Raw genomic sequence first — 25019 nt, forward strand, 5'->3', positions numbered from 1 at the left:
AGTGATTAATGTTTAGACTTCCAGAGTCCCCAAAACATCCTTACAAAGACTCTTCGATTCCATTTCCCCTCCCCAAATACAGTGCCTTTAGTAGCATAGAAAAAGGAGTATGTGCTGGAGCAGAAAGCAGGAGAAATATAGAATAGAAATGTTATTTCAGAGCCCTGCAGGAGCAGGGAATTCACTAGGTGATGATGCCCAGAGGATTCTGAAAGGGTCCTTATTAAAAATGAAGGAAACTTCCCCCACATTCCCAGGAATCCAGTAAGATGATGACATCTGGGGAGGGATTTATTCCTTCCAGGAGGGATTTATTCTGCTTCCAGGCAGAATCTCCTTGATGCCACACAGCCAAGGGAGTATCTAGGGGTCACAGCTCTCATGGGGACATTTGATGTAGAGCAGGCCAAGAGGACCTGTCCTAACCCCTGGCTCTGTGTTCCAGCTGTGCCTGTCCTTTTCAAACAAGCCCTGGAGAACATGGATATGGAAGAAGGAAAATCCATCTCCTTGCGCTGTGAGCTCACAAAAGCCGATGCCACCGTGGTGTGGAAGAAGGGAGAAGCCACGCTCCAGGCAAGTGCCAAATATGAAATGAAGCAGAAGGGGACAGTGGCAGAGCTGGTGATTCATAATGCAGAGCCTGAAGATGCTGGAAGATACACCTGTGACACTGGAGACCAGCAGACCACAGCCCAAGTCAAAATCCATGGTAGGAATGAGACACCTGCTTGTGACCATTTGTTGTTGTTCTTGCCATGGTCCTGCTGCTCCTGGACACTTGCAGAGAGTGTTCAGGAAAATAGGGATCAGCAAAACACCAGGCAGCTCTGGCTGGGTCCGTTATGTTCTTTGTTTTCTGGGATAATAACTTCATGCTAAAACATATCAGTCAAAGGTATCTGATAATGAAATATCTTTTCTCCCCCATGAAATATCTCTTGTGCTTTGGATAGAGATGGCTGTCCAAGCTCTAAGCCAAGAGGTAAGAAGGGTCTCAGCTACACCTTCTATTGAAGAATATCCAGTTCTTCTCTCTACATTCTCAGCCATTTTTTTCACATCTGTGACAAACAGCCCTTGAGCAGAAGAAGGGTAATTATTTTGGTGCTCTAATTATTGCGAAATAATTGTTCCCTTTTTATTTGATGCAAAACTCTTGTTGCTACTGTAAATATCAGCAGAGTCCTGGGTGTGCAGGTAGGTCAGAACTTCTTTGCTGTGTGTGCTGAGAGAATTTGAATTTATTTTGGCTTTAAGTCCTGTATGAGGTCACCAGGTGGTGATGATTTGCCTGAAGTAAACTGAGAATGCTTCACTCCCCAGCTGTGTCTGTGCTCTTCCAAGAAGAGCTGAAGCCTGTGGAAGCTGAGGAAGGTGGCACAGCCACCCTGAGGTGCCAGCTGGGCACAGAGGCCACCGTGGAGTGGAGGAAGGGACAAACCCTTCTCCGGCCCAGTAACAAGTACAAGATGAGGCAGGAGGGCACCGTGGCCGAGCTGCTGATCCATGACCTGGAGCCAAAGGATGCTGGAGACTATTCATGTGTAGTGGGGAAGGAAAAAACCACAGCAGCCTTGTCAGTGAATGGTAAAAAGGCAGAAATAACCTGTGAAACTCTGGAGTGTTTTTGTCCATCTCTTTCCTCCTGCTCTCTGTACATTCCCTCACAACAACTTCCTTCATGTCATTCCTTCATTCATTTCCTTCTACTGCTGTCATTCCTCCACTTTCTCATGTCACTCCTGTCCCCAGTGTCCATCCTCAATCACTTTCCTTATGCCTAATGTGTGTGTTGTGTTGTCTTCCTACCTTCCCTCGAGTGAAGGATGTTGTCCTGCATGTGTGTTTTCCTGAATTTGATGGAATCATAAGATTCCTTGGAATTTTTTGTTACAGAGGGTTCATCATGTTTAATGATGAGAATGAGTTTGTCTCTCTTTATGCATGACCTCAACCATTATCACGTATATTTTGATTCCCACAGAGCAATTTAGTGGAGAATTTCTTTTACCATCCATGAAAAAAGAGAGAACAGTTTAGTAGAGAATTTCTTTTAACATCCATGAAAAAAGAGAGAACAATTTAGTAGAGAATTTCTTTTACCATCCATGAAAAAAGACAGGATGTTCTTGAGGATAAGGGCGTTGGAGCAAAGCTTAGGCAGACACAAAAAAATCACGATTCAGCCTCTGAGCAGGGTCTGGGGTAGCAATCCCTTTCCATTCTGCATCTCTCAGCCCTGCCAGTGCATTTCAAGCACGAGCTGAGGAACGAGGAGGCCACGGAGAGCGGGACGGCGACGCTGCAGTGCGAGCTGAGCCGGCCGGGCGGCTCTGTCCAGTGGAGGAAGGACGGGAAGGTGCTGATCCCAGACGGGAAATACAAAATGAGACGGGAAGGGCGCTTTGTCGAGCTGGTTATCCAAGACCTCGACCTGACAGATGCTGGGAGCTACACCTGTGTGTGTGGAGAGCAGGAGACCACGGCTGCTCTGAGAGTGAATGGTAACCTTCCTACCCACGTTTCTCTTTAAACCCCAAATGTAGCATATTTGGCAGCATTTTCTGGTCAACCAGAACTTGGTCAGTGGGATTTCTTAGAGGTTTCATGTTCCTGGCTCTGTATTGCCAGAGAATATTCCTTTGGGCTATTTTTGCCTTGAGATAACACCTATACGTTATATTGTTTAATTTATTTCTCTCTCCTCTAGGAGGTTTTACCCCCGCTTTTGACATTACCCACCTAGAAATGGAGCATTTTTTAAATTGAATTTACACACTGCAGCACAGTAATACTGACAGCACAATCCAGTTCATTTAATTTCATTTCATTCTGCTGCTGATTCCTTCTCTGTTGGTGTTGCACCCTTCAGCCTTGCCTATCCTGTTCCAAGAGGAATTGATGAACATGGAAGCTACAGAGGGGGAGGCAGTGACTCTGCACTGTAAACTGAGCAAATCAGCCCCAGTTGAGTGGAAAAAGGGGAATGTGGTGCTCAAGCCAAGTGAAAAGTACAAAATAGAGCAGGAAGGTCCCTTTGTGGAGCTGACGATCCAGGATTTGGATTTGGCAGATGCTGGGGAGTACAGCTGTGTATGTGGAGACCAACAGACCACGGCTGCTCTGACAGTGAATGGTAAAAAAGAAATTCTCAGCATGTGTCCCAAGTCAGCCTGTGTCATTCCAAGATCTCTTCCTCTCTTACATCTGCTTCCTCTGATCCCTGTGTACTTCCTATCCTCCTTTCTGCTGATTAATTTTCCTATCCTTTCTTCCTTCTCTCTTATTCTCCTTTCACCTGATGCCCTCTTGATGTGCTGTTTGCCTTCCAAGGTGTTCTGCTCAAATGACAAGTGGAGAACAGGTTCCCAATTCAACACAACCTCCCTAGTACAGAATAGCTGCTTGTTTTGAAGTTTTCCCATAGGAATTGACCTAAAAGTGGGAATAATATTTACTTTTTGTCACTTAGACTGTGACTCTTATTGCTCCTAAGAGGAATAAGTTTTCATCAATGTATGATGCTACACAAGGATAATCTTAATGAAAAATAGCCTTTTTATGCTCCTGCTATTCCCAGCCCCTTTTTTACCAATTTTGGCTTAATACTTCCCAAGCAAATATTTTATTTCTGCAGAAAACTGACAGCATGTTTGCAACTGCTCTGCTTTAAGGGACTGTGATTTACAAAAATTCAGACAGTGCCATGAATCAGGCACTTCCTGAAGAACTGCTGCTTTTCTCAAGGGAAGCAAAATGCTCTGGGTCTCATATTGAAATATGGCCTCCAATTTAATCTCCTTGACTTTATGGTTATAAATAAAGGGTAGTTGGCTTGTCAACTACATTTGCAGATAGCTTGATTTTGAAGAAAGTTTGAAAGCACAAGTACAGAAAAAAAACCAGAATGAATCATCTTTTGAAAGGTTAGAGAAAAATTGTGGAGGAATACAATCCTGGAGGAGACCCAGGTGGCTGCAGGGAGATGAGAGAGGGGTTAGGTTGTGGGTGAGGCTTGCCCAGGGTTGATGCCATGTCCGTGTTTGCTCTGCAGTCCTGCCTGCCCTTTTCACCAAGGGACTCACAGACAAAGAAGCCACCGAGGGTAAAAGTGTCTCCCTGCACTGTGAGCTGAACAAGGCTGCTGCTAACGTGGAGTGGAAGAAAGGCTTCAAGAGCCTCAAGCCGAGTGATAAATACAAAATGAAGCGGGAAGGTGTCGTGGCTGAGCTTGTAATCCAAAATCTAGACGTGGCGGATGCTGGGAATTATTCCTGTGTGTGTGGAGACCAGCAGACCATGGCAGTGTTAACAGTTCATGGTAAAACAAACAGAACAAGACACATCCTGAAAGTAGCTATCCTGATTTCTCTGTTCCTTTGGACAGATCCCTGCTTACACTCACTCCCATCTCCTCCTTCTGCCAGACCTTTATCCAGAGCTCACTGATGGCACTGAAGTGCATCCATTGGTTTCTGGGCAGCTGGAATGTTTGGCATGAGAGGGATATTGGTGTCCAAGTCACAGGATTGCTGCCACTCTTTTAATTAGGAACCATCATTTTGCTTTTCCCTTGAAATGTCCTTTATTAGACTCCCCGTCGCGCTCAAGCCAAAAATTGTGTTACATCAGAGGGATGATGTCTTAGGCATTTTAAGGTTTCATAAAATTCCAAAAGGATTAGGTTATTCCATGGAATCTTATGCCCATACTCCATGCCTGAGACAACAAAGTGCTTTTATACCTTCAGCCCAGTTGTCATGGAATTCAGTTGGTGTTCTGTGTAAAACAAGCCCAGACCTTCTAAGGGACAACCATTCTCAGGGAGAACTTTGATTTTCACTGAACCTGACATCTCTGAAAGGGTATGTCAGTTCAGGTGAAAATGCTTGTTTTCCCACCATGTATTGAAATGAACAATTTCATTTCAAACTGACATTTAAAATGAAACTTCACAGTTTCATTTTTTTTTTAATGTAAAATGTCTCTCTGTTTGCTTTAGTATGTGGAAACATAGCAAACATCCTCCCACTGTGCTTTAAAATGTCACATAAGAAAACCATTTTCTTTCCAGAAATTTCAGATTGGTGTTTATTCCTTTCGATTGAAATTTCACAGGGGAAAAAAAATGGGCTTTCTACTTCCATTTGTATTGATTTCTGACACAAAGTAATGTAAAATACCCTTATGAATTACTGCAAGCATCAAATCCTCTCCCAGTGATGACATTTCCTTCCCAATGCTGATTCACAGAGACCCTCGAGAATCTCTTTTGTTGTGTTGATAAATCAGTTCAAGATAAGAGGGGAAAAAGAAACCTAATTTTAACTCTTTGGAGCGTTACATCTCACTGCTGCTCTTGCTGTCCTTCAGCTCTGCCTGCATTTTTCAAGGAAGGGTTGAAGAACAGGGAGGCCACAGATGGTGCCACAGCCGCCCTGCGCTGCGAGCTGAGCAAGGTCGGCGTCCCCGTGGAGTGGAAAAAAGGGGACAAGGTGCTCAGACCGAGTGAAAAGTACAGGATGAGGCAGGAGGACACGGCTGCAGAGCTGCTGATCCGAAATCTGGAGGTGGAAGATACAGGAGAGTACAGCTGTGTGTGTGGAGATCAGAAGACCTCGGCTGTCTTGACAGTCCATGGTAAAAAAGCCGTTCTCTGTTGGGATAGCAGTACCTTGAGGACATCCCTTTTCCCTCTCTCCTTCCCACTTGCTTTGTGGTTTGATTCTGCAGTATTTTCTTGGTCTACTGGTGCTGTTTCACCCCATCTCCCACTGTCTGTCAGTTTGAAACTGATGGCTTTATCTCAGAGTAAAGAAAAGTTGTGAGAATTTCTCATCACAAACAAGGTTGTTCTCAGAGGGTTTGCCATTGTGTCTCCCTGACATCAGTGGATTTTCCTGCTTGACCTGAAGGAAAGCTCTTAAAATCTGCTGAGCTCAGTCAGTGAGAGGTTTTTCCATTCAGGAATGAGTGACTGCCCTCCTCTTTTGCAGAATTGTGGTATATTCTGCTGAGGAAATGGTGCTTAAATAAAACTCCACCCCTCAGAATTATTCTGCAGGTCCTGACTTGGGGAATAGTGGGGGAAATTTTGTTCCTGTCTCTGCTGTGGTGGATGGTGATGAGCTCTGGTTGCCTCTCCAGAAAGAGTAGATCATGTACAGCCCCCATACATGAAAGTACAGCTTTTATTTAAGATACCTCTTATGGATAAAAAGCTGCCAAGGACAGGGAGAAATTGAGGAGGCAAAACTATTCTCCCAGATTTTCTGCACACTTTTTCTTCTTCTTTCTCCCAGCTGGAGGAATTTCTGTTCCTCCCCTCTTTTGACCTATCATTTCCATCCCTATGCAAGTCACTTTTTATTTTAGTGACACATCATAAGGCAACTTGTTGAATGCTGCTAAAAAAACCCTGTAATCCTTACATTAGTGTCATTACATCCTTTGAAATATTGGTTAAAAAGTGCACCTGAAGCTATTTTACTATTTTTTTTAACAGGAAATATAAATGTTGATGCTAGGAAAGGCAGGGATCTCCAGATAGCAGTGCTGTCACATGGGTTGATAACTTTTAATTAAAGTTCAGGTCATTAATGCTCAAGATAGATGATTTCAGAGTGAAATAGGTAGGGAGGACTATTGGAATGAGCTGGGAAGTGATGAACAAGTCAACGTTAGAAGCAGGTCGTGGTGGAAATTATCCTGGTGGGATCCTGCAGTAGTTTTCTATTCGATGCAGTTTTCCAGACCCTGATTTGTTTTCCTGTAATGGTGGAGGACTGGCCACAGGAGCCAGTCCTGAGTCCCCTGAGCTCTGGTTAATGGTTTTGATGTCCTCTCTGTTTATATTACACCCCATAGCTTTGCCTGCACTGTTCAAAAGAGATCTTGCCAATGTGGAAGGCATGGAAAACAGGACGGCAGTTCTGCAGTGTGAGCTGAGCAAACCTGCCCAGGTGGAGTGGAGGAGAGGGCAAGAGGTGCTCAGACCTAGTGAGAAATACAAAATGAGGCTGAAGGACACCATTGCTGAGCTGACAATCCACAGCCTGGAGGAAGGAGATGCAGGAGATTACAGCTGTGTGTGTGGAGACAAGACAACCACTGCTTCCCTGACAGTGCATGGTAAAATATCTGGGTTAATAGGAATTTTCTGCATTGTCATCTGTGGTCCTCATGTGGGATCACAATCTGCTCTTGATCCCTTCTGTTGTTTTTAAATGTTGTGGCAGCTGTTCCAACCACTGGGAATATCTTCCCCTGAAAGTCCTTCCCTTGGGATTGATAAACAGCATCACTCTTTCCTGCTGATGGAACCTGGAAGTGGATAATGAAAAGCTTGATGAAGTCAGAAATAGCACTTGGGAGAATTTTCACTCATTAATTTCTTTAGGGAGTATCACTGTGATTTCACTTGTTTTTCTTGAATGAACTTAAAAAGTTATGAAATCTTAATTTTAGACAACATGCTGTTAATTTTAATTAATCTGGTTTTAGGAAAGAGCTGTCCATAGCTCCTTGAAATCTTGGGATCAGCTTTCTGTTGTTATATCTTAAAATGCCTTTAAAACACATCTCCCAGTACTGATGATAGTTTTATAACACTGATTTCCAAATCAGTGATAGATGAGCAGGTGAGACTGGTGTGGTTCTCCATGCCATGCCATGGATCATATCATCAAAAACACCCTCTGACTTATGAATAAGGTGTTTTCCAGCTGCCTGTCTGTCTTTTATGGTTCTCAGAGTTGTCATGAATCAACACTGATTTCCAAATCAGTGTGAGGTGCTGAATGTGGTGTCTTGCACAGCACAAGTCAGGGATGCCCCTGAAACCATCCTTTGCCTCTCAGCTTCTATATTCTAAAACATTTTAGAGGTTAAAGCATTTTAATCCAGTGGAGCAGTCAAGACATGGCATTTCCTCAATTTTAAAGTCCTCTCTTTCACCTGTGATCTTCAGCCCTCCCTCCTCACTTTACAAAAGCGCTGAAGAACGTGGAAGGCACAGAAAATGGCACAGCCACTTTCTGCTGTGAGCTGAGCAAAGCCGGAGCTGCCGTGGCGTGGAGGAAAGGAGACACAGCCCTGGGGACAAGTGACAAGTTCACCCTGAGGTGTGAGGGCACGGTGGCAGAGCTGGTGATCCGTGATTTAGTCCTGGAGGATGCTGGAGATTACACGTGCTCTTGTGGAGAGCAGGAGACCACGGCTGCGCTCAGAGTGAATGGTAAAAATAAAAATGGGAATGCATAGCAAATCAAAGAGATGATTTTCAAACATCTATCTTTTTTTTTTAAGAGTGTAGGAGTGTCAGCTTTGAAAGTGCAGCCCTGTTTTTGATGAGTTTAGCTATATCTGGTTGGACATGGGAATAAATTCCTGGATGTTTTGGTCAGTGTCAGGCACAGGCTGGAGGTTCATGGCAACGATTTCAGATATTCATCATGGTGTTAACTCATTTCTTTGATGCCTATGGTCAGTAGTAGGTGCTGAGAAGTGGAAAATCACATTATTGTGATGTTGATTGTAAAGATGTCACAGTCCTAAAGCTGAGAAGATCTGTTTTGAGATTTTTTTTTCAGTTTTCAGTGTTTCAGAATGATTTGGTGGTCAAGTTCTTCTAGACCCCTATATGAGGAGAAACAATAGAATAGTTTGGTTTGAAAAGGACCTTCAAAAGCCCCTCATGGAAAAGTGAAATTAATGCCTCAAATATAGGTTCATTCATGAACTTTTTCAGCAATGATTTGCATCGCCATAGAATTTAGATGCTCTGGTTAGGCTTTATTGTCCATTCTGAGCAGGTGGGGCTCAGTCTTGCAGGTCTGAAGTCGAGATTGATGTGGTTCTCCATTTCATACCATGGACTTTACCATGAAAACCCTCTCTGACTCCTGAATGAGGTGTTTCCCAGCTTTCCAAAGTCACTCTTTGGTCATCAATCCTGCTGGAATTGATTAGGACAGGCTTTGCTTCTCCCTTGTGGCTGTCAGCCCACATCAAATGGTCCCTTGAGTCGCTGCCATGGTCACACCTTCTGCTCCTTTTGACCCCTCAGCCCTGCCTGTGCACTTCCAGAAGGAGATGGTGGATGAAGAAGCCACGGAAGGTGGAACAGCCACTCTCCAGTGTGAGCTGTCCAGGGCTGCCCCCGTGGAGTGGAGAAAGAAGCACAAAGTGCTCAAACCCAGTGAGAAATACACTCTGAGGCAGGAGGGGACCACAGCCCAGCTGCTGATCCATGCTGTGGAGGTCAGGGATGCTGGGGAATACAGCTGTGTGTGTGGAGAGGAGAAGACAACAGCAGCACTGACAGTGCATGGTAAAGAGCACAGAAATGGGAGATTTTTGTGTGGTGTTTCTCCCTCCTCCTCTGGAATCCTCACTACTGACACACAGCGAGTTCTTCCTCTAATCTTGCCATTATTAATTCTGTTTGTGGCCAACTTTCTTCCTTTTATTGTGATTTTTTGTCTAATTCTAATCAGAATTGTAGTTCCATTGATTTTACTAACATTTTCCCTGTTTTCCTTTTCTTGCTCTTGCTGGTGCAGAGCTGCATTGCTTTGCACCACTCCAAAGGCTGAAGGATGTCACTTTTTTTTTTTTTAACTGTTTTCTTTTACTCACTTTTGACTTGAAACTACTTTTTTTTTAGTCACTTTTGACTTGAAAGATGGAGCAGCAGGAACATTCATAGCTCTTTATAAGAGCAGTTTTATTTCAAGTGGCATTAGGATTTGACAAATAATTTTAAATAATAAAAAAAAACCAACTTGGTTCAGTAGAACTTTTCTTTGTAACTCTGACCAAGGATGGTAATTTTTATTCAGGTACTGCAGAATAGGTTAATATTTCACAGCCCTCAGTCAAATTAATTTGCAAACTTCCCATGGAAGAGAGGGAAAATTTATTTTCACTATTAACACCAGATAGTCAGAAGTAATTTCAGCTTCTTTCTCACTTGGAAATCCAGTAAGTCTGAATTCAGGGGGTTGATTTCTTTGCTTTTCTGCCCAGACCTTTTCATCTCTGCATGTTCCAAAAAACCAAGGATTGCTTCAGTCTTGAACTTTCAATTTAACCATGAAAAATAGAATTGAAATGGACTTGTACAAGTCACTTAGTCCATCCTCGAGCCCCAAGTCCTCATAATTTCTGCCAGAGAGCTGTTCTTTATTTCAGAAGTCTTTCTTGAACTGGCTTAAGTCATTATTCTAGTTTCAAATTTTATAGAAAGGCAGAAATACTTCTATAAAATTTGAAACAAGAAGTAATGCGACACTCCAAGGTATACATCTCAACTAGGAGGATTTCTTTATTAGTATCAGACTGGAGTTTTTTGACTTGCATTTTCTCCATGGACTCTTATCACCCCAAATCCCCCACTGCATATCTGCCCCATCTTGTATTTGTGTTGTTGATTGTTCCTAAATATTTTCCACCTGCCCTTGCTGAATTGCAGCCTATTTCTTCACCTCTACTTCAAACAAGTCTTCTATACCTTAATCTATTTTAAAGAAGTGCTTTCACCTTCTCTCCCTTCCCACATTGAGATCGTCTTCAAAATTAATCAAACTTTGCATTTCTTTGTCTAAGTCACTACAGAAAATGCTGATCAATACTGAACTCAGTAGTGAGAAACTCTGCTGAACTCATTCTTTCATCGTGAGTGTAAATCCAGTTCAATACTCTGTAACTGTGGTTTTCACATTAGTAGCACTTTCCTTCTTCAACTCCACCTATGTCTAAGTTAAAGTTAAAACTTTACTAAAATAATAATGTAGAACATATAATGTGTCATCGAAGCTTAATCTATACCAAGAAAAAAATTACCCTGGCCCACTCCTTCATGAGGAAAAAGCTGTTGGCAAATCCAAGTTTTTCAAAGCATTAAGTTGAGATGTCCATAATTCCTTGGATCCTCTCCCTGCATTCTCTTCCTTTTTTCCAAGAGGAGCACTGGGAATGGGATTCAGCTTCAAGACTGAAGAGTATTCCTAAATTTCCACTTTGCTCCATGGAGATCTATCAAACTAAGACCATGGAAGACCACACCTCCACCTATTTTTATACACTTGGAGCTCCATTGGCTCCACTGATTTACACAAGTCACTTTTCTTTCTTTAGTCTCTGGGATTTTAGAATCCCAGTTTACACAGCAAGAACTAAATGTGTATATTTCAATCTGTGAGATACTTTTCACCTCTTAGTTTCTGGCTTTTCCATACTTGAGAAACATCAGCCACTCTCTTTGATTTTTGCAGTCTCACTGTCAATGTCTGAAAGTGGTTGCACTTCACTTTAAGGATTCCAGGACAAATTTCATCACACCAAGGTGCTTTGAGAATATATTTATTCAAATATTCTCTAATTCTTTATTTTATTTCTTATCCTAACCAGAATTTGCATTACTTCCTTAATCAAATTTGACATTTAAGAATAAGGAAGAAAAAGGAATTAAACACTTCAGTTTTCCCCATGTCACTCATCACCAACTCACATTCCTGAAAGAGAGGCAGACCAACATCTCCCTTGTTGTTTTCCTTCCTTCTAATCTATTCACATTAATGTCTGCACAATTATCCTCCACATCCTTATTCTCAATTATTTCTTCCTTGCTGGTCAGAGTTAGGAATTGGAGACCTCAAGCTCTTTCATAGTTATTCTATATCCAAATGTAGTTCCCACCCCATTCCAAAGACTTAGTGGATGTCATTCCATCCTCCTGCTTCCACACATTGCCACATTTTCATCCAGTCTTACACTCTGAATGATTCTGTTCATCCCAAATTCTTGTTCCAAAAGAAATGAGGTGTCAGGGTGCACCTGAACTTCCTGGTGGGAGGGTTTTAGGGCAGATTTCCACAGTTGTTTCCACCATTCTTCTCTTTCCTTTTTATTGCTACCCAAAGACTTCCAAGAGATTGATTCTGCTCTTCAGTCTTCTCCTAACTCCAGGCTAGGCATCCTTAAAATGTAAATTAAAACTTCGTCATTTTCTACTTTAGCTTTTTTTTCTGATTCTGGTGTAACCTGTGGTATCAATTTTCTAGGCTGGGTTATACTGAAAAAGTTAGCTTTGACAATACATGAAGTTTCCCCATCCCTGCTGTTCATTCTTTAGACATCTTTAAACCAATCAGCAAATTTGCTTAAAATTTACTTTAAAAAATGACAAGACCCTTCTTTGTCCATGATACAAATGAGCATCTTCCTTCTGGGAGATGATCCTCACACTAATAACCAGGCATGGATAGATACTGGAAACATCAGGGTGGTTTATTTTGGTGGTGAAGATCTGCTTGTCATGAAAACCTTTGCTGCTCTGCTCCTCAGCCCTTCCTGCTCAGTTCAAAGAAGAGCTAAGAGATGAGGAGGCCAAGGAGGGTGAAGCAGTCACTCTGCGCTGTGAGCTCACCAAAGCTGCCCCAGTGGAGTGGAAAAAGGGGAACACAACCCTCAGACCCAGCGAGAAATACAGAATGAGGCAGAAGGATGTCACTGCAGAGCTGGTGATCCACCACCTGACTGAGAGTGACGCTGGGGATTACAGCTGTGTGTGTGGGGAGGAGCAGTCCACAGCTTCCCTGGCAGTGCATGGTAATGACCAACTCCAGCTGGGTGCCATCATTATCAGGCTCATGGTTTGAATTGTTTTATCACCATGGGCATTGTTATCTGTGTGAATTTCCTCTGAGTCTGACCTTGCTTGGCATAACCATTTTGTGATTTAAGTGTAAAAACTTCCCCCAGTTTCATGTATAAAGTGGTTTTAGGACCTAATCCCTAAAGCAGATTTGAGATCAAGCCTGCAGACACCTCCCCACCTTTCCTTGCCCACCCCACACCCAGCAGGCTGTGCTTGCTGCTCCCTTTAACCCTTTAATGCATTTATCCCATTGCATCCCCAGCGCTGCCTGCAGGCATCCAGCAGAGCCTGAAGGACGAGGAGGTGACTGAGGGCCAGGCGGTCACTCTGAGGTGTGAGCTGACCAAAGCTGCCCCCGTGGAGTGGAGGAAGGGCAGCACTGTGCTCCAGGCCAGCCACAAGTACAAAATGAGGCAGGAGGGCACAGTCATGAAGCTGCTTATCCAGGATGTGGAGCTGAAAGATGCTGGAGAATACACGTGTGTGTGTGGAGAGCAGGAGACAACAGCAGCCTTGATAGTGCATGGTAAAAATAACGTACATATATCTGTATTTTTGTGTATTTCCAGGCCAGCTTGTTGATATTGGTTGTGTGTTCACCTGTGGTTGAATTGTTCCTTTAAAGCTGTAAACTCTCTGTAAGATCTGGTTGCATCCAGGCTGCTTTTTCCCCCTGTCTATTGGTTTGTCCAGCGTCCCAGAATTATGAGGGAAACACCCTGCATCCACCCTAAAGTGTTCTCTGCTTCTGTACCACCCCATCCCTCCTGTCACCTGTGTGCCACATGTCCCTTTTAATGTCCTCTGTCCTTTTTGTGACCTTCAGCCCTGCCAGCCCTTTTCAAAGAAGACCTGAAGGACCTGCAAGCCATGGAGAGCCAAACAGCCACTCTGCGCTGTGAGCTGAGCAAGGCTGCGGCTGTGGCGTGGAAAAAAGGGAACAAAATACTCAGGGCAAGTGAAAAATACATCATGAGGCAGGAGGGTGCCCTGGCTGAGCTGGAAATTCGTGACCTAGAGCTGCAGGATGCTGGAGATTACAGCTGTGTGTGTGGGGATGAGCACAGCACAGCCTCCCTGACAGTGAATGGTAAATGCAGATGAATGTCCATTTTCTGTTTGTCTGAAACATCCTCTTGGTGTGGGAAGTGTTCACCTATTGTCTTTTTTCCTGGGAGTTAATTTGTCTCCAGTTCTTGTTCAGCTGTTTGGTTTCGGTGTTGCCGAAAAGGGATCTGAGACAGGAAAAACTCTCCTTGCAGACTCACTGCTGTGCTGTAGGTTTAAGGGAATTACACCCAGGAAATCAGACCAGCTGAGGTGTTCTTTCCCTGTGACAAATCCTTTAAATTCCACCTTGAATCCATCCAACCTCTTGCACTTTGGCCTCCCAGCTCAGCACTTCTTGTCTTGCCACTGGATTCAATTTTCCAGATCATCATAGTGATAACCTCAACCTCAACCCCCCTGATTTGGCCAGATTTGAACTTCAGCTGAGAATTCCCAAAGCTGATCACTTAGCTTAAATACACTTTGTATTGAATTTCCATTCCCAGCCCTGCCAGTGCTTTTCAAGGAAGAGCTGAAGAATGAAGAAGCCCAAGAAGGAGCATCAATCACTCTGAGGTGTGAATTAACCAAAGAAGCTCCAGTGCAGTGGAAAATAGGGCCCAAAGTGCTCAAAACATGTGATAAATACCAGATGAGACAGTCTGGCACCACTGCAGAGCTGGTCATTTGTGACCTAGAAGTAAAAGATGCTGGAGATTACACCTGTGTGTGTGGTGACCAGAAGACAACAGCAACCTTAACAGTTCATGGTAAAATGACCTTATTAAAATTGCTAAATAGCTCTCAGGATAGACATCATTCTGAAATTCAGTTTGTTCGTTCCCTGGGTTGGTAGCTTGTCTTTATTTTTATCCCTTCCTCTTCCTTCATTCTATTTATAACTCATTTCTTCCTGAGAAAGAGTCGCTCATGGCAAATTTTTGGGTTGTTATTAATCTGTCCTTTAAAAGGATACAATGAGAAGTTTCTTTCTGTGCAAATCCCCTCTTCTTGGATATTTTCATTTTACAGCTTCAACCCCTTAGTTCACTTCAGTCCACCACAGTTTTCTCAAAATCCCACAGCTTTGGTCTGCCAGGCTCTGTTCTCCAGGGCCTGGAAAAGGAGGATTGAGGGTTGGGAGAGCAGGAGGAGGAGATTCTCTGCTGAGCCACATGGCCATGGATTCCTCTGAGTGTTCCAGATCCTTCAGACAAGTCAGATATGCAGAGTGAGATAAGAATTATCATTCCAGAGCTTCTCACCCCAAATCTGGGTTTGAAGGATGTGGGATCAGCTCCTCTGTGTGGGGATCAGGAATACCCTGACAGTTAGGGATTAAAAAGAAACCCAAAACCACACAGAAGTTGTGCTCTTCTTTATCCTGCCAGCTCCCAGTAAGCCAATCCATAAATAAATCCTTATGTTAATAACCTCATTACCTGATTTCTGCTCTCATTGAGGAATATCCATTTTAATGGAGTAATATTTCTTGGCTTTGAGGAGCTTGCTTAATCAGAGATCCAGTTCTGTCCCCTCCAGATCTTTCCAAAAACATGAGATCTGGGCTTTCCTGTGGCATGGACTTTTCCTGGGGCATTTGGGGTGTACTGTTGGTGTTCTGTACCCCTTTACCCCTTTATTTTGTGAACAAATATTCATTAGTTTTCCTGTAGGTGGTTCTGCCTTTGAGTTATGATTTCAAAAATATTTCCCATTCGTAAGAATCTGAAATGCTTATTAGATGTAATGGCCCTTCAAACTTCAATTTAAAATTAAAAGTAATTTTATTTTGAAATCTGACTGCTTTCACACAGGTGGGGCTGTAATAGTTTAATAAAAACAAACCAGAAAATAACAATAGCAGCCTCCAAAAAATTATATTTGTGGGGGTAAAATAGTTCTGAATCCAGCAGTGTTATTTGTGAGTGCTGTTGATCTGAGGTCTGAGTCTTTCTATTTTGTTTTTTTACTATGAATAGCCACAGACACCCAGGGACTGATCCCTCAGGGTGAGTGAAATCACATCACACTCAAAGAAAGATGCTTTCAGAGTTTTTGAACTTGGTTATGGCTAAGAATGTCTATAATAGGCTGAAAAAAAAAGGCAAGAGGGAAAACAATCTCAAGCATGAAAAAGAAATTAGGGTTTTAATTGTGTTTTTCTGATGTCCATTTGTCTGTGCTGCATCCTCCAGCTCTGCCAGCACTCTTTAAGGACGAGCTGAAGGACAAGGAAGCAGAAGAAGGTGGAGAAGTCTCCCTGCACTGTGGGCTCTCCAAGGCTGCTCCAGTGGAGTGGTGGAAGGACCAGAGGATCCTCAAACCAAGTGGGAAATACAAAATGAGGCAGGAAGGGCTCAAGGCAGAGCTGGTGATCCATGGAGTAGCTGAGGAGGATGCAGGAGAGTACAGCTGTGTGTGTGGAGAGCACCAGACTACAGCTGTCCTGACAGTCCAGGGTAAAGCCATCCTGACTCCTGTTTGCTCACTGGAAACCTCTGTCCTCTTCTCCAAGCTGTTCAGTTTTCCACCTCTGTCTGCTCATCCTTATTAACTGAACTTCCATTAATTTGAAAATATTCCCCTCCTCCCCTGCAGGCTGTGGAAACTGGAAAACACCTGTCTGCCTTTCTCTGTGCCATCATTTTGCTTTTTCCTTCTGCCATTCCTTTCCTACCATGTTAACCCCATTATTCTTTGGTCTCTCCTTTCCTGCATTTGTTCTCTAAACCACAAATCTGTTTATTCTTTGCTATTCCTTTTGGAATTCTCAATTCCAACCATTTTATTACAGGGAATAAGGAATATCAAGAATATGGCTCTGTTAGTTATCATCTCCTCTGCACTAAGTTATGTTTATTTTGGGCTTTGTGCCTTCTGTCCTGAGGCACAAAGATAGATTTCCATTAGGAGAATGATTTTCTAAGGAAAGAATAAATTCTTTCTGTGACCTCCTTCTGGTCTTCCTTTGTTGGAAGAACAATTTCCTGGGCAAACAAGTCTTTTAGAACTGCTGGAGTGGAAAATGTGCCAAATCAAGGCTAAAGCTGTTTTCTAGCCTGGATGTTTCAACTTAGTCTCACTGCTCTGGACACTAGTTTTGAGATCTGAGATATCCAACCTTGTTAAACAGGTGGAATATCCCATTTTCCCACCTAGTTACGTGAAAGTCACAATGCAGCAATTCTTCACAAGAATTATGTTAAGTGGGGAAAATGTGTTCTGAGACAGGAATTCAGCATCTGGATATTTACTTTGGGAGTCAAGAAGAATCTGAGAGTTCTGGATGCATCTCTTCAAGGATATCTATCTCAAGGAAGAAGGAATGAGGATGAGCAGAGAGCTCTGCCACCAGCAGGGCAGCTCTGTGAGTAGGAAAAGAGTGCAAAGCCATGAGGTTTGTGAAAGACACCAAACCTATGGGAATTAAGGAGCTCAGAGCTGGTATTGTTCCCGAGGAGGAAAGCAGGTGTAAATCTGTTGAGGATGGTGAAATTTTGCTGTAGGAAGCCAGAGTAAACCCAAAAAGATCAGGAGTTAAATTCCCACTAGGATATTCTCATTTCTCTTCCCTCTCTTTGTGGCTGATGCTCACCCTCCCTTGACAACTTTCCTCTGTCACAACCTTCAGAACTTTCCCCTGTCACTTCCTCACCCCTCCCAGGACACATTCTCCGTTTGTAACACATTTTACCTGCATCCTCCAGCTGTGCCTCCGTTTTTCCAAGAAGAGCTGACCAGCCAGGAGGGGATAGAAGGTGGAACAGCCACGTTGCACTGCGAGCTGAGCAAGGTCCCTGCCTGTGTCCAGTGGAAGAAGGGCCAGCAAGTCCTCACCTCGGGCACCAAGCACAGCATGAGGCAGGAGGGATGTGTGGTGGAGCTGGTGGTCCATGATTTAGCCCTGAGTGACAGTGGGGATTATTGCTGTGTGTGTGGAGACGAGACCAGCACGGCTGCCTTGACAGTGCATGGTAATGTAATCCTCAGGATGAACATCCTCCAAACCTGCCCAAATCTCACTGCCACGGTCTGTTCCCATCCCTTTCTGTTTGCTTGGGCTTCTGTGTTCCTTTGTGTTCTTTCTTTGGACTCTGTGTGTTTCCTCCTTGTGTAGAAGTGTCCCCTGTTGGTTTGTCCCCCTCAGCTGTGCTGGTTCCTCTCACTCTCCTTGCCCTGATGCAGTGTCTGGGGAAGCTGGGGGAGAATTTGTGTTCCACTGACCTGGATCAGGGCTTGGAATTACCCCATGAAACCTCTCCCCCAGCACCTCACTGAGCTGCTTTTTCAGGAAAATTCACCCTCTCTGTGGTGTCTCTTTCACTCCTCAGCACTACCTCCAGAATTCAAGAGAGAACTGCAGCACCTGGAAGCTGTGGAGGATGGCACAGCTGCTCTGCAGTGTGAGCTGACAAAACCTGCTGAGGTGCAGTGGAAAAAAGGGCAGGAGGTGCTCAAAGAGAGCAGGAAATACAAAATGAGTCAGGATGGTGCTGTTGCAAAGCTGATTATCCATGAGCTGCAGGAGGAGGATGCTGGAGTTTACACCTGTGTGTGTGGAGATCAGCAGACAACTGCCACGCTGACAGTCAATGGTAAAAAACAGCAAAACAAGGAAGAGGTTCTAATGTTTTCTAGAAATAACAACTGGGGTTTAGTGTTGCTTAAGGAAAAGATTGTAAATCACAAGGTGTGCAGCACAGCCTGGTCTGTGCAGCTCATGGAGTGGCCAGGCAGAAAATGGGAATTGTAATGCAGAACTAAATGCATTTTTTCAGTATGTTGCTGTCAGAATAGTGAAAATTTCTTCTGCAAGTGGCCTGACTTAAGAGGGGATCTGAACTTTTAAAATGCCCTGCCTTAAAAGGGAGTATGAACTCTCACAACCCTCTGTCTTAGAAGGGAATCTGAACTCTTAAAATTCCCTGCTGGTATTCAGAACACTTCCTCAGTCATCAGGGCAGCACACTGGCTACTTTTACAGTAGGAAAACTATTTTTCCATTTTTAGATCATAGGTTAGATTAAGCTTCTATATATATCATGGCAAACTTAACTGCTTGAAATCCTTTTCTTCTTGCTCTGCAGATGTTCCTATTACTTCTTTGGGAAAACAACCTCATAGTTTGAATCTAGAGCACTGAGGTTTAGAGACATCTGCAAAAAAAAAAAATCTCTTTTGGTGCTTTCATTTTCCCTCTACTCCCATTTTCCCAAGCCCCAAGTGCAGTAGTTCCAAGTCACATTTCTCTTTTATAGCCCTACCAGCCCTTTTTAAAGGAGAACTTCAGGACACTGAGGCAGAAGAAGGTGGCACAGCCACCCTGAGGTGTGAGCTCACCAAGCCCAAGGCTCCAGTGGAGTGGAGGAAAGGGGATGTCACTCTCTACCCTGGTCTGAAATACAAGATGAGGCAGCAGGGCTGCACTGCTGAATTGGTGATTTCTGACCTGGAGCTGGATGATTCAGGAATTTACACCTGTGACTCTGGACACCAGCAGACAACAGCTGTGCTGGCTGTGCATGGTAGGCAGAGTGGTGACCCTGGGCTCTGCAGGGGTGGAGTGAAAGGAGCTTTTCCTGGTGCTCTCTGCAGCCATTGATTTGTTTGGCTGCTGGTCCATGCCAGAGTAAATGTTCTTCCTGGGCATGGCACATGGGCAAGGTAGAAAAATTCTTCTTGCAGTGTTGGGAGTGTGAAAGCAGTTAAATCATAGAATACCAGCATGGTTTGTGTTGGAAGAGACCTTAAAGATCATCTCATTTCATCCCCTGCCATGGGCAGGGACACCTTCCACTGTCCCAGGTTGTTCAGAGCCCCAAGCAACCTGGCCTTGGACATTGTCATGATGTCAAAATAGGCTGAACCCTCCTGCCCTGAGTGCAGAGAGTGTGTCTGGGTATGGGAATGGCATAAGGGATGCCTAATTTGGTGTAATGGCTGTCTGGGATAGTAAGAGATGTACCAGTTAGGGGATGAGGGGTTTCTGTGTCATGACTGTGCTGTATGGTTTCTGGAGGCTTTGAACTTCAACTGTAAATGATGACTGCAGACAACTTGAACCCACACCTGTTTTCCTCCACTCCTTCTACCGCCCAGAGCAAGGCTTAGCCTGAAATCTGGATTTCCCCTTCCATTTATCACTTCACTGGGATCTCTTACTGTACTGCCTCTTGAGTTTTAAATGCAAACTTGATCCTTGATATGTTAATGGAAGCTTTATTGGGGGTAAAATAGTCTTTCTTTAATATTGCAAACTCACAGACCTCTGTTAAGGACAAGGATCTGTGTAAGAGAGACCATGTCCCAGTGATCTTTGCCCAAAGCATCCAAAGTTGGCAAGGAAACTCTTCCACAGGAAAGTCTCCATCAGACCCCAAACCAGGCTGTTCTGTGGACTCTAAGATCAGATGTTTCCTAACTTCATCTGTCCTCAGCTCTTGGTTCCCTTAGTGGTTCAAGAAGGATTCTGCTAAGGCAGAGAGTTGCAGCCCCAGGATTATGGAATCATCAGGATAAACCACATCTAAAGGATGATGGTAGGACTGGATCCTTCTTGGACTAAAACACTCTTGAAATGATTTCCTCTCCAATTTTACAGCACTGCCTGTCACATTTAAGCAGCCTTTACACAATGAGGAATTTGAGGAAGGAAGCACAGCCACGTTCTGCTGTGAGCTGTCAAAACCCAGTGCTGCAGTGGAATGGAGGAAAGGAGGAGTGGGGCTGCAGCCCAGCCAGAAATATGAAATGAGGCAGAGGGGATGCCTGGCAGAGCTCTTGATCCACAATCTCAAATTGGAAGATACAGGAGAGTACAGCTGTGACACAGGGGAGCAGGAAAGCAGGGCAGCTCTGCATGTGAAAGGTATGTGGTGTGAGCTGAATCCTAAAGGAACAGATTCCTCCATCATGCAAAACAACCATTCCAATAGGAGTGTTTTTAATTTCATTATTCTTATTCTCTATGAATATTTTTCCTCTTCATCTGATGTATCAGGATTTTTTTTTCATGAAAATAGAGGAAGATGATACTTTGTTGTTCCAGTGCTGTGCTTGAGTTTTGGGTTCTAATAGGAAATACTTTCAAGCTTTGTGCCTGAGGAGAAATTAAAGAAAGAGCAGTGATTTAACATAACATCTGGACATTTCACGTGACATGTTGTTTGGATATTTTAAAAGAATATTTTCTTTCAAATCCTGCAAGAAGACAGACAACGACCTCCCTGACCTCTCAAGGCTGTCCACGGAGTTTTGAAGTTCTTTGCTCTTGAGATCATTGTTAGATCAACTGGGGGATCAAAGAATTCACTGCTGGGAAAGGTTTTTTGTCAAGGAACAAAGGAAATGAATCTTATGGGTGCAGATGGCTGTTTCTGAAGCAGCAAAGTCTCCTGGTGGCTCCAGGCAAATTAGAAAATATAGATCCTACATAGCAATATCACACATGAAAAGCACAATATCTTGTTCTCCAAGTGTCAATCTAACTGTGTTAACCAGGACTTCACTCAGGCTTCGATAAAAGCTCCTGTTGCCTTTTGTTTTTTCTCTTTTAGCTCTTCCAGTTCTTTTCCAAAAGCAGCTCAAAGATGAGGAGGCAGAAGAAGGAGCTGCAGTGAAATTCCAGTGTGAGCTGACAAAGGATAATGCAGCAGTGGAGTGGAGAAAAGGCACCATGGAGCTCTTCTCGTGTGCCAAATATGAAATTAAACTGAGTGGTCGCACAGCTGAGCTTGTGATTCATGATGTAGAGCCAGAGGATGCCTCTGATTACACTTGTGACACAGGAGACCAGCAGAGCACTGCAGTCCTCAGAGTGAATGGTTAGCATTGCACCCAGCTGGGCTGGAGGAGAAGAGGCATTTGTGAAACTGTGAATGATGTTATTTAATCCAAAAGTTAAGATAATGAGGAAAAGAGGTGCACAGCCATAAAGCAGGGTGCAGAGAAGTGGATATGGTGGGACAGGGTTCCTATTTAAGCCTGTAAAGCACAGAGTGCAGTGCACTGACCTCTTCCTCTGATATGATAAAAGCAAGAAATTCTGCGTAGTGGGGATTTTGAAACATTAACAGAACTCTTTTTGGTGTTTTGCAGTTTTGCTGGATCACCTGAATCAATAGTAAATCACGCATCATTTAAAAAAGCATTTTAAGGTTGCTATTTTTAGTCTTCCTATGACGATCCTGAGAATGCTGTGCTTAACCAAAACAGGAATAGTATCTGTGGTTGGTCACAGAATCACAGAATGGGTCACTAGTCCAACCTCCCTGCTCAAACAGGCCATCCCAGCATCACCTGTGAAATGTCTGTGGTTGTCTCAAAGCTGGGTGGAACCTCTGGCTTTGATCTAACCTTTCAAACCACATCTTTTGGCTGAATCTGACCCAAAAAGCAGCCACAGGCTCAACTATGGGTGAAAGAGCCCAGTGATTTCTTTACCTGTCTCACAGTAGTGTTCAGACAGAGAGCCACAAACACAGAGATTCCCATTTTCCCAACTGCTCACACACACACATTGGATATTCCCTTCTTGTTTCCATCAGTGACAAGCTGCTGTCTGAGCTGTTCCATGATCTATTTGAATAAATGTCCATTTGTCTGCATCGTCTGGAAGGACTCACTGATGAGGATCTGGGTCTTGAAAAGAGAGCTGAGAAATGAGAAATTAGTTTAGAGCTTTACATGGTTTAGGCACTGAAAATCAGGAGCATTTCTGTAAAAGTGAACAGATTTACATGGGTTTAAACAGAAAGTGCCAGGTTTTGCTTGCTCAAAATCTTTATGTGAGTTGGAGTTTCCAGTATGCAGAGCAGATGCATGAGAGGTGTGATGTGGATGCCCTTGACTTTATGGAATACAAAGATATTTGGGAAACTCTCTGATCCTCTGGATATACACAATATAGGTCTGTTTATGGAGGGGAAAAAAGCAGTTTTATTATTATATCACCACATAATGCAAAATTGTTGTGCATCATCAGAGCCCAGCTGCCTTGTGCTGAGCTGTGCAGACCTGGCACTCAAGCAAACAGCTCATCTATTATTTATTTCTAATTTTACAGCCATCAAACCCCAGCTGAAGCAGCAGCTGAGGAACGAGGAAGTGGAGGTGGGAGGAACAGCCAGGCTGCGCTGTGAGATTTCCATCAGCAAAGCAGAAGTGGAGTGGAGGAAGGATGGAGTCCTGCTGCACTCCAGCTCCAAGTATGAGATGTGGCAGGATGGGACCCTCCGGGAGCTCCGTGTGCACCACCTGGAGCCTGGGGATGCTGGAGAGTATTCCTGCAAGGCTGGAGACCAGACAAGCTCTGCCAAGCTGACCGTGAAAGGCAAGACCTGTTTATTGGGACAGGGAGATTATCGCTTTAGGAAACTGAGATTTCACAATGTAATCATTATTATTGTGACAAACACAGAGCATAGGAAGGGTATCATAAAAAACCTTTTGGTCAGTGGATGCACCAAAGCCAAGATGGACTTGGTGGACAGGAGGGGATAAGGCAGCTGCAATCTGTGACTCATGACTTGGAATATTTGCTTGATGTCATATGCATGGGAGTGAACAGATGGTCCAACCCCAGCTTCCAGTCACATGGCAGCTGCAGCTGGCCCTGAAATCACTGCAGAGCTCAGGTTGGACCAGTGGTGTGGAACAAACACCCTCAGCATCTCCTCAGTCCACTGCGTGGTGTAGATCCCCTGCACATCACACCCATTTTCTGTGCAGATGGTGTAGGAATATCCACTGGGCTTGCTCAGGGGGAGATTGGGCTGCTTTTTAGTGGTTGAACTCAATGATTTTGGAGATCTTTTCCAACTGTAGTGCTTTTATGATTCCTTTGGTGTTCCCCAGCAGGTTTGGGGTGTGTGCAGCTTTTGCCTGCTGGGTTTTGTCTGTTGCAGAAGCAGGACTCAGGCAAACTGCAGTGCAGAACCCCTGTGCTCACATTAATCCAGTGAATCCTGCTGGCAGGACAAAGCCAGCCAGGTCCTCAGCCAGTCTTGAGCATCAGCCTGGAGTAAATGCAGTTCTGCTCACAGAAATGTAATAGAGAGGAACAGGCTTTAATGTTACCCTGTGAAGATGTCCAAGTGCAAACAGAACAAATTTAACAATCCTGATTTTGGCATCCAGCATTCATGCCTTGTTCACCCAGTTAGAGTATCAAGTGTAATTGAAAAAATCAATTTACAATGTGTCTCTGAGCAAGGACAAGTGGTAAAGCCACTATCCAAAAGCCATTTGTCCTGTTGCCAAGTACACTGAAAGCAGAGTTTGAGATGTGATCTGAGAGGCTGTGCTGTCTCCACCCTTGGAGGTCCTTGAAGGACAAGGTGCTGAGCAACCTGGCCCTGCTTTGAGCAGCTGACTGCCAAAAATCACTGCAGCCTGCATTATTCATGGTTCCATGATTTGATCCATGTTTTCCCTTTCATTTCCCTCTTCTGCCTCCTTGCAGAGCCTGACGTGACCATCGTGAGTGGCCTCAAGGACATGGTGGTGTCCGAAGGGGACGATGTCACCTTCCGCTGCCAGGTTTCCCACGAGAATGCGAGGGACGTCGAGTGGAAGCTGCAGGATGTGGCTCTGCAGAACAATGAAATGAATGAGATCTCGGTGGAGAAAGGGAAGTTCCACACGCTGACCCTCAGGAAGGTGACAGAGCAGGACATTGGCACTGTCACTTTCCGGGTGGGACGCCACACGTCGGCGGCTGAGCTCACAGTGAAAGGTAGGGCTGCCTGGGGTGTGGAACAGGATCTGAGGGAACAGGGGATGTTTTTCTCATGCTGACAGTAAATCCAAGGTCATAAATCACCCCATTTGCTCGTTGTCTTTGGGGTGTTTGTGCCTCAAAGCGTCTGTGGCTGCAGTCACCACAGATGGACAGGGACATGTCACCAGAGCCCTTAGGCTCACTGGTTACTAGAGGAATTACTGGCTTGGCTTCACTGCTTGGATGGATAGACCTGGAATTGGCATTGCTTCTGCTTCCCCCTTTTAGAATCACAAAATGATTTGGAGCAAAATTTAAAGGCCATGTGCTCCAATCCCTCTGCACTGAGCAGGGACATCTTCAAGTAGATCAGGTTGCTCAGATGCATCCTCTCCTCTCCTCTCCTCTCCTCTCCTCTCCTCTCCTCTCCTCTCCTCTCCTCTCCTCTCCTCTCCTCTCCTCTCCTCTCCTCTCCTCTCCTCTCCTCTCCTCTCTCCTCCCTCATCCCTTTTCCTTCCCTCCTAGAACCTTCTTTCAAGCCCTCAGTAAATAACACTGCGGAGAAATGAGACAAAGGTGCCT

The 25019-nt window shown here is 44.2% G+C and overlaps 1 protein-coding gene across 7 annotated transcripts in view; it reads left to right on the forward strand.

Moving 5' to 3' along the window:
• OBSCN (obscurin, cytoskeletal calmodulin and titin-interacting RhoGEF) overlaps nucleotides 1–25019 on the forward strand; it is a 168083-nt gene that overhangs the window by 61404 nt on the left and 81660 nt on the right. For 2 of the 7 annotated variants that reach the window (XM_085050083.1, XM_085050084.1), the window contains 21 exons: nucleotides 446–712; nucleotides 1327–1590; nucleotides 2241–2507; nucleotides 2876–3139; nucleotides 4058–4324; nucleotides 5377–5643; nucleotides 6871–7134; nucleotides 7973–8239; nucleotides 9071–9334; nucleotides 12352–12615; nucleotides 12927–13190; nucleotides 13491–13754; nucleotides 14221–14484; nucleotides 15913–16176; nucleotides 17425–17691; nucleotides 18049–18312; nucleotides 18976–19242; nucleotides 20319–20585; nucleotides 21274–21540; nucleotides 22782–23048; nucleotides 24180–24452. In XM_085050083.1, the coding sequence (XP_084906209.1) occupies nucleotides 446–712; nucleotides 1327–1590; nucleotides 2241–2507; nucleotides 2876–3139; nucleotides 4058–4324; nucleotides 5377–5643; nucleotides 6871–7134; nucleotides 7973–8239; nucleotides 9071–9334; nucleotides 12352–12615; nucleotides 12927–13190; nucleotides 13491–13754; nucleotides 14221–14484; nucleotides 15913–16176; nucleotides 17425–17691; nucleotides 18049–18312; nucleotides 18976–19242; nucleotides 20319–20585; nucleotides 21274–21540; nucleotides 22782–23048; nucleotides 24180–24452 (5583 nt within the window). The remainder of the gene's footprint in view (nucleotides 1–445; nucleotides 713–1326; nucleotides 1591–2240; nucleotides 2508–2875; nucleotides 3140–4057; nucleotides 4325–5376; nucleotides 5644–6870; nucleotides 7135–7972; nucleotides 8240–9070; nucleotides 9335–12351; nucleotides 12616–12926; nucleotides 13191–13490; nucleotides 13755–14220; nucleotides 14485–15912; nucleotides 16177–17424; nucleotides 17692–18048; nucleotides 18313–18975; nucleotides 19243–20318; nucleotides 20586–21273; nucleotides 21541–22781; nucleotides 23049–24179; nucleotides 24453–25019) is intronic. The other 5 variants (XM_085050085.1, XM_085050086.1, XM_085050087.1 and 2 more) reach the window with 5 other exon arrangements.

The sequence above is a fragment of the Lichenostomus cassidix genome, chromosome 2 (genome assembly GCF_008360975.1).
Source record: "Lichenostomus cassidix isolate B80296 chromosome 2, HeHo_3.0, whole genome shotgun sequence".
Taxonomy (NCBI): domain Eukaryota; kingdom Metazoa; phylum Chordata; class Aves; order Passeriformes; family Meliphagidae; genus Lichenostomus; species Lichenostomus cassidix.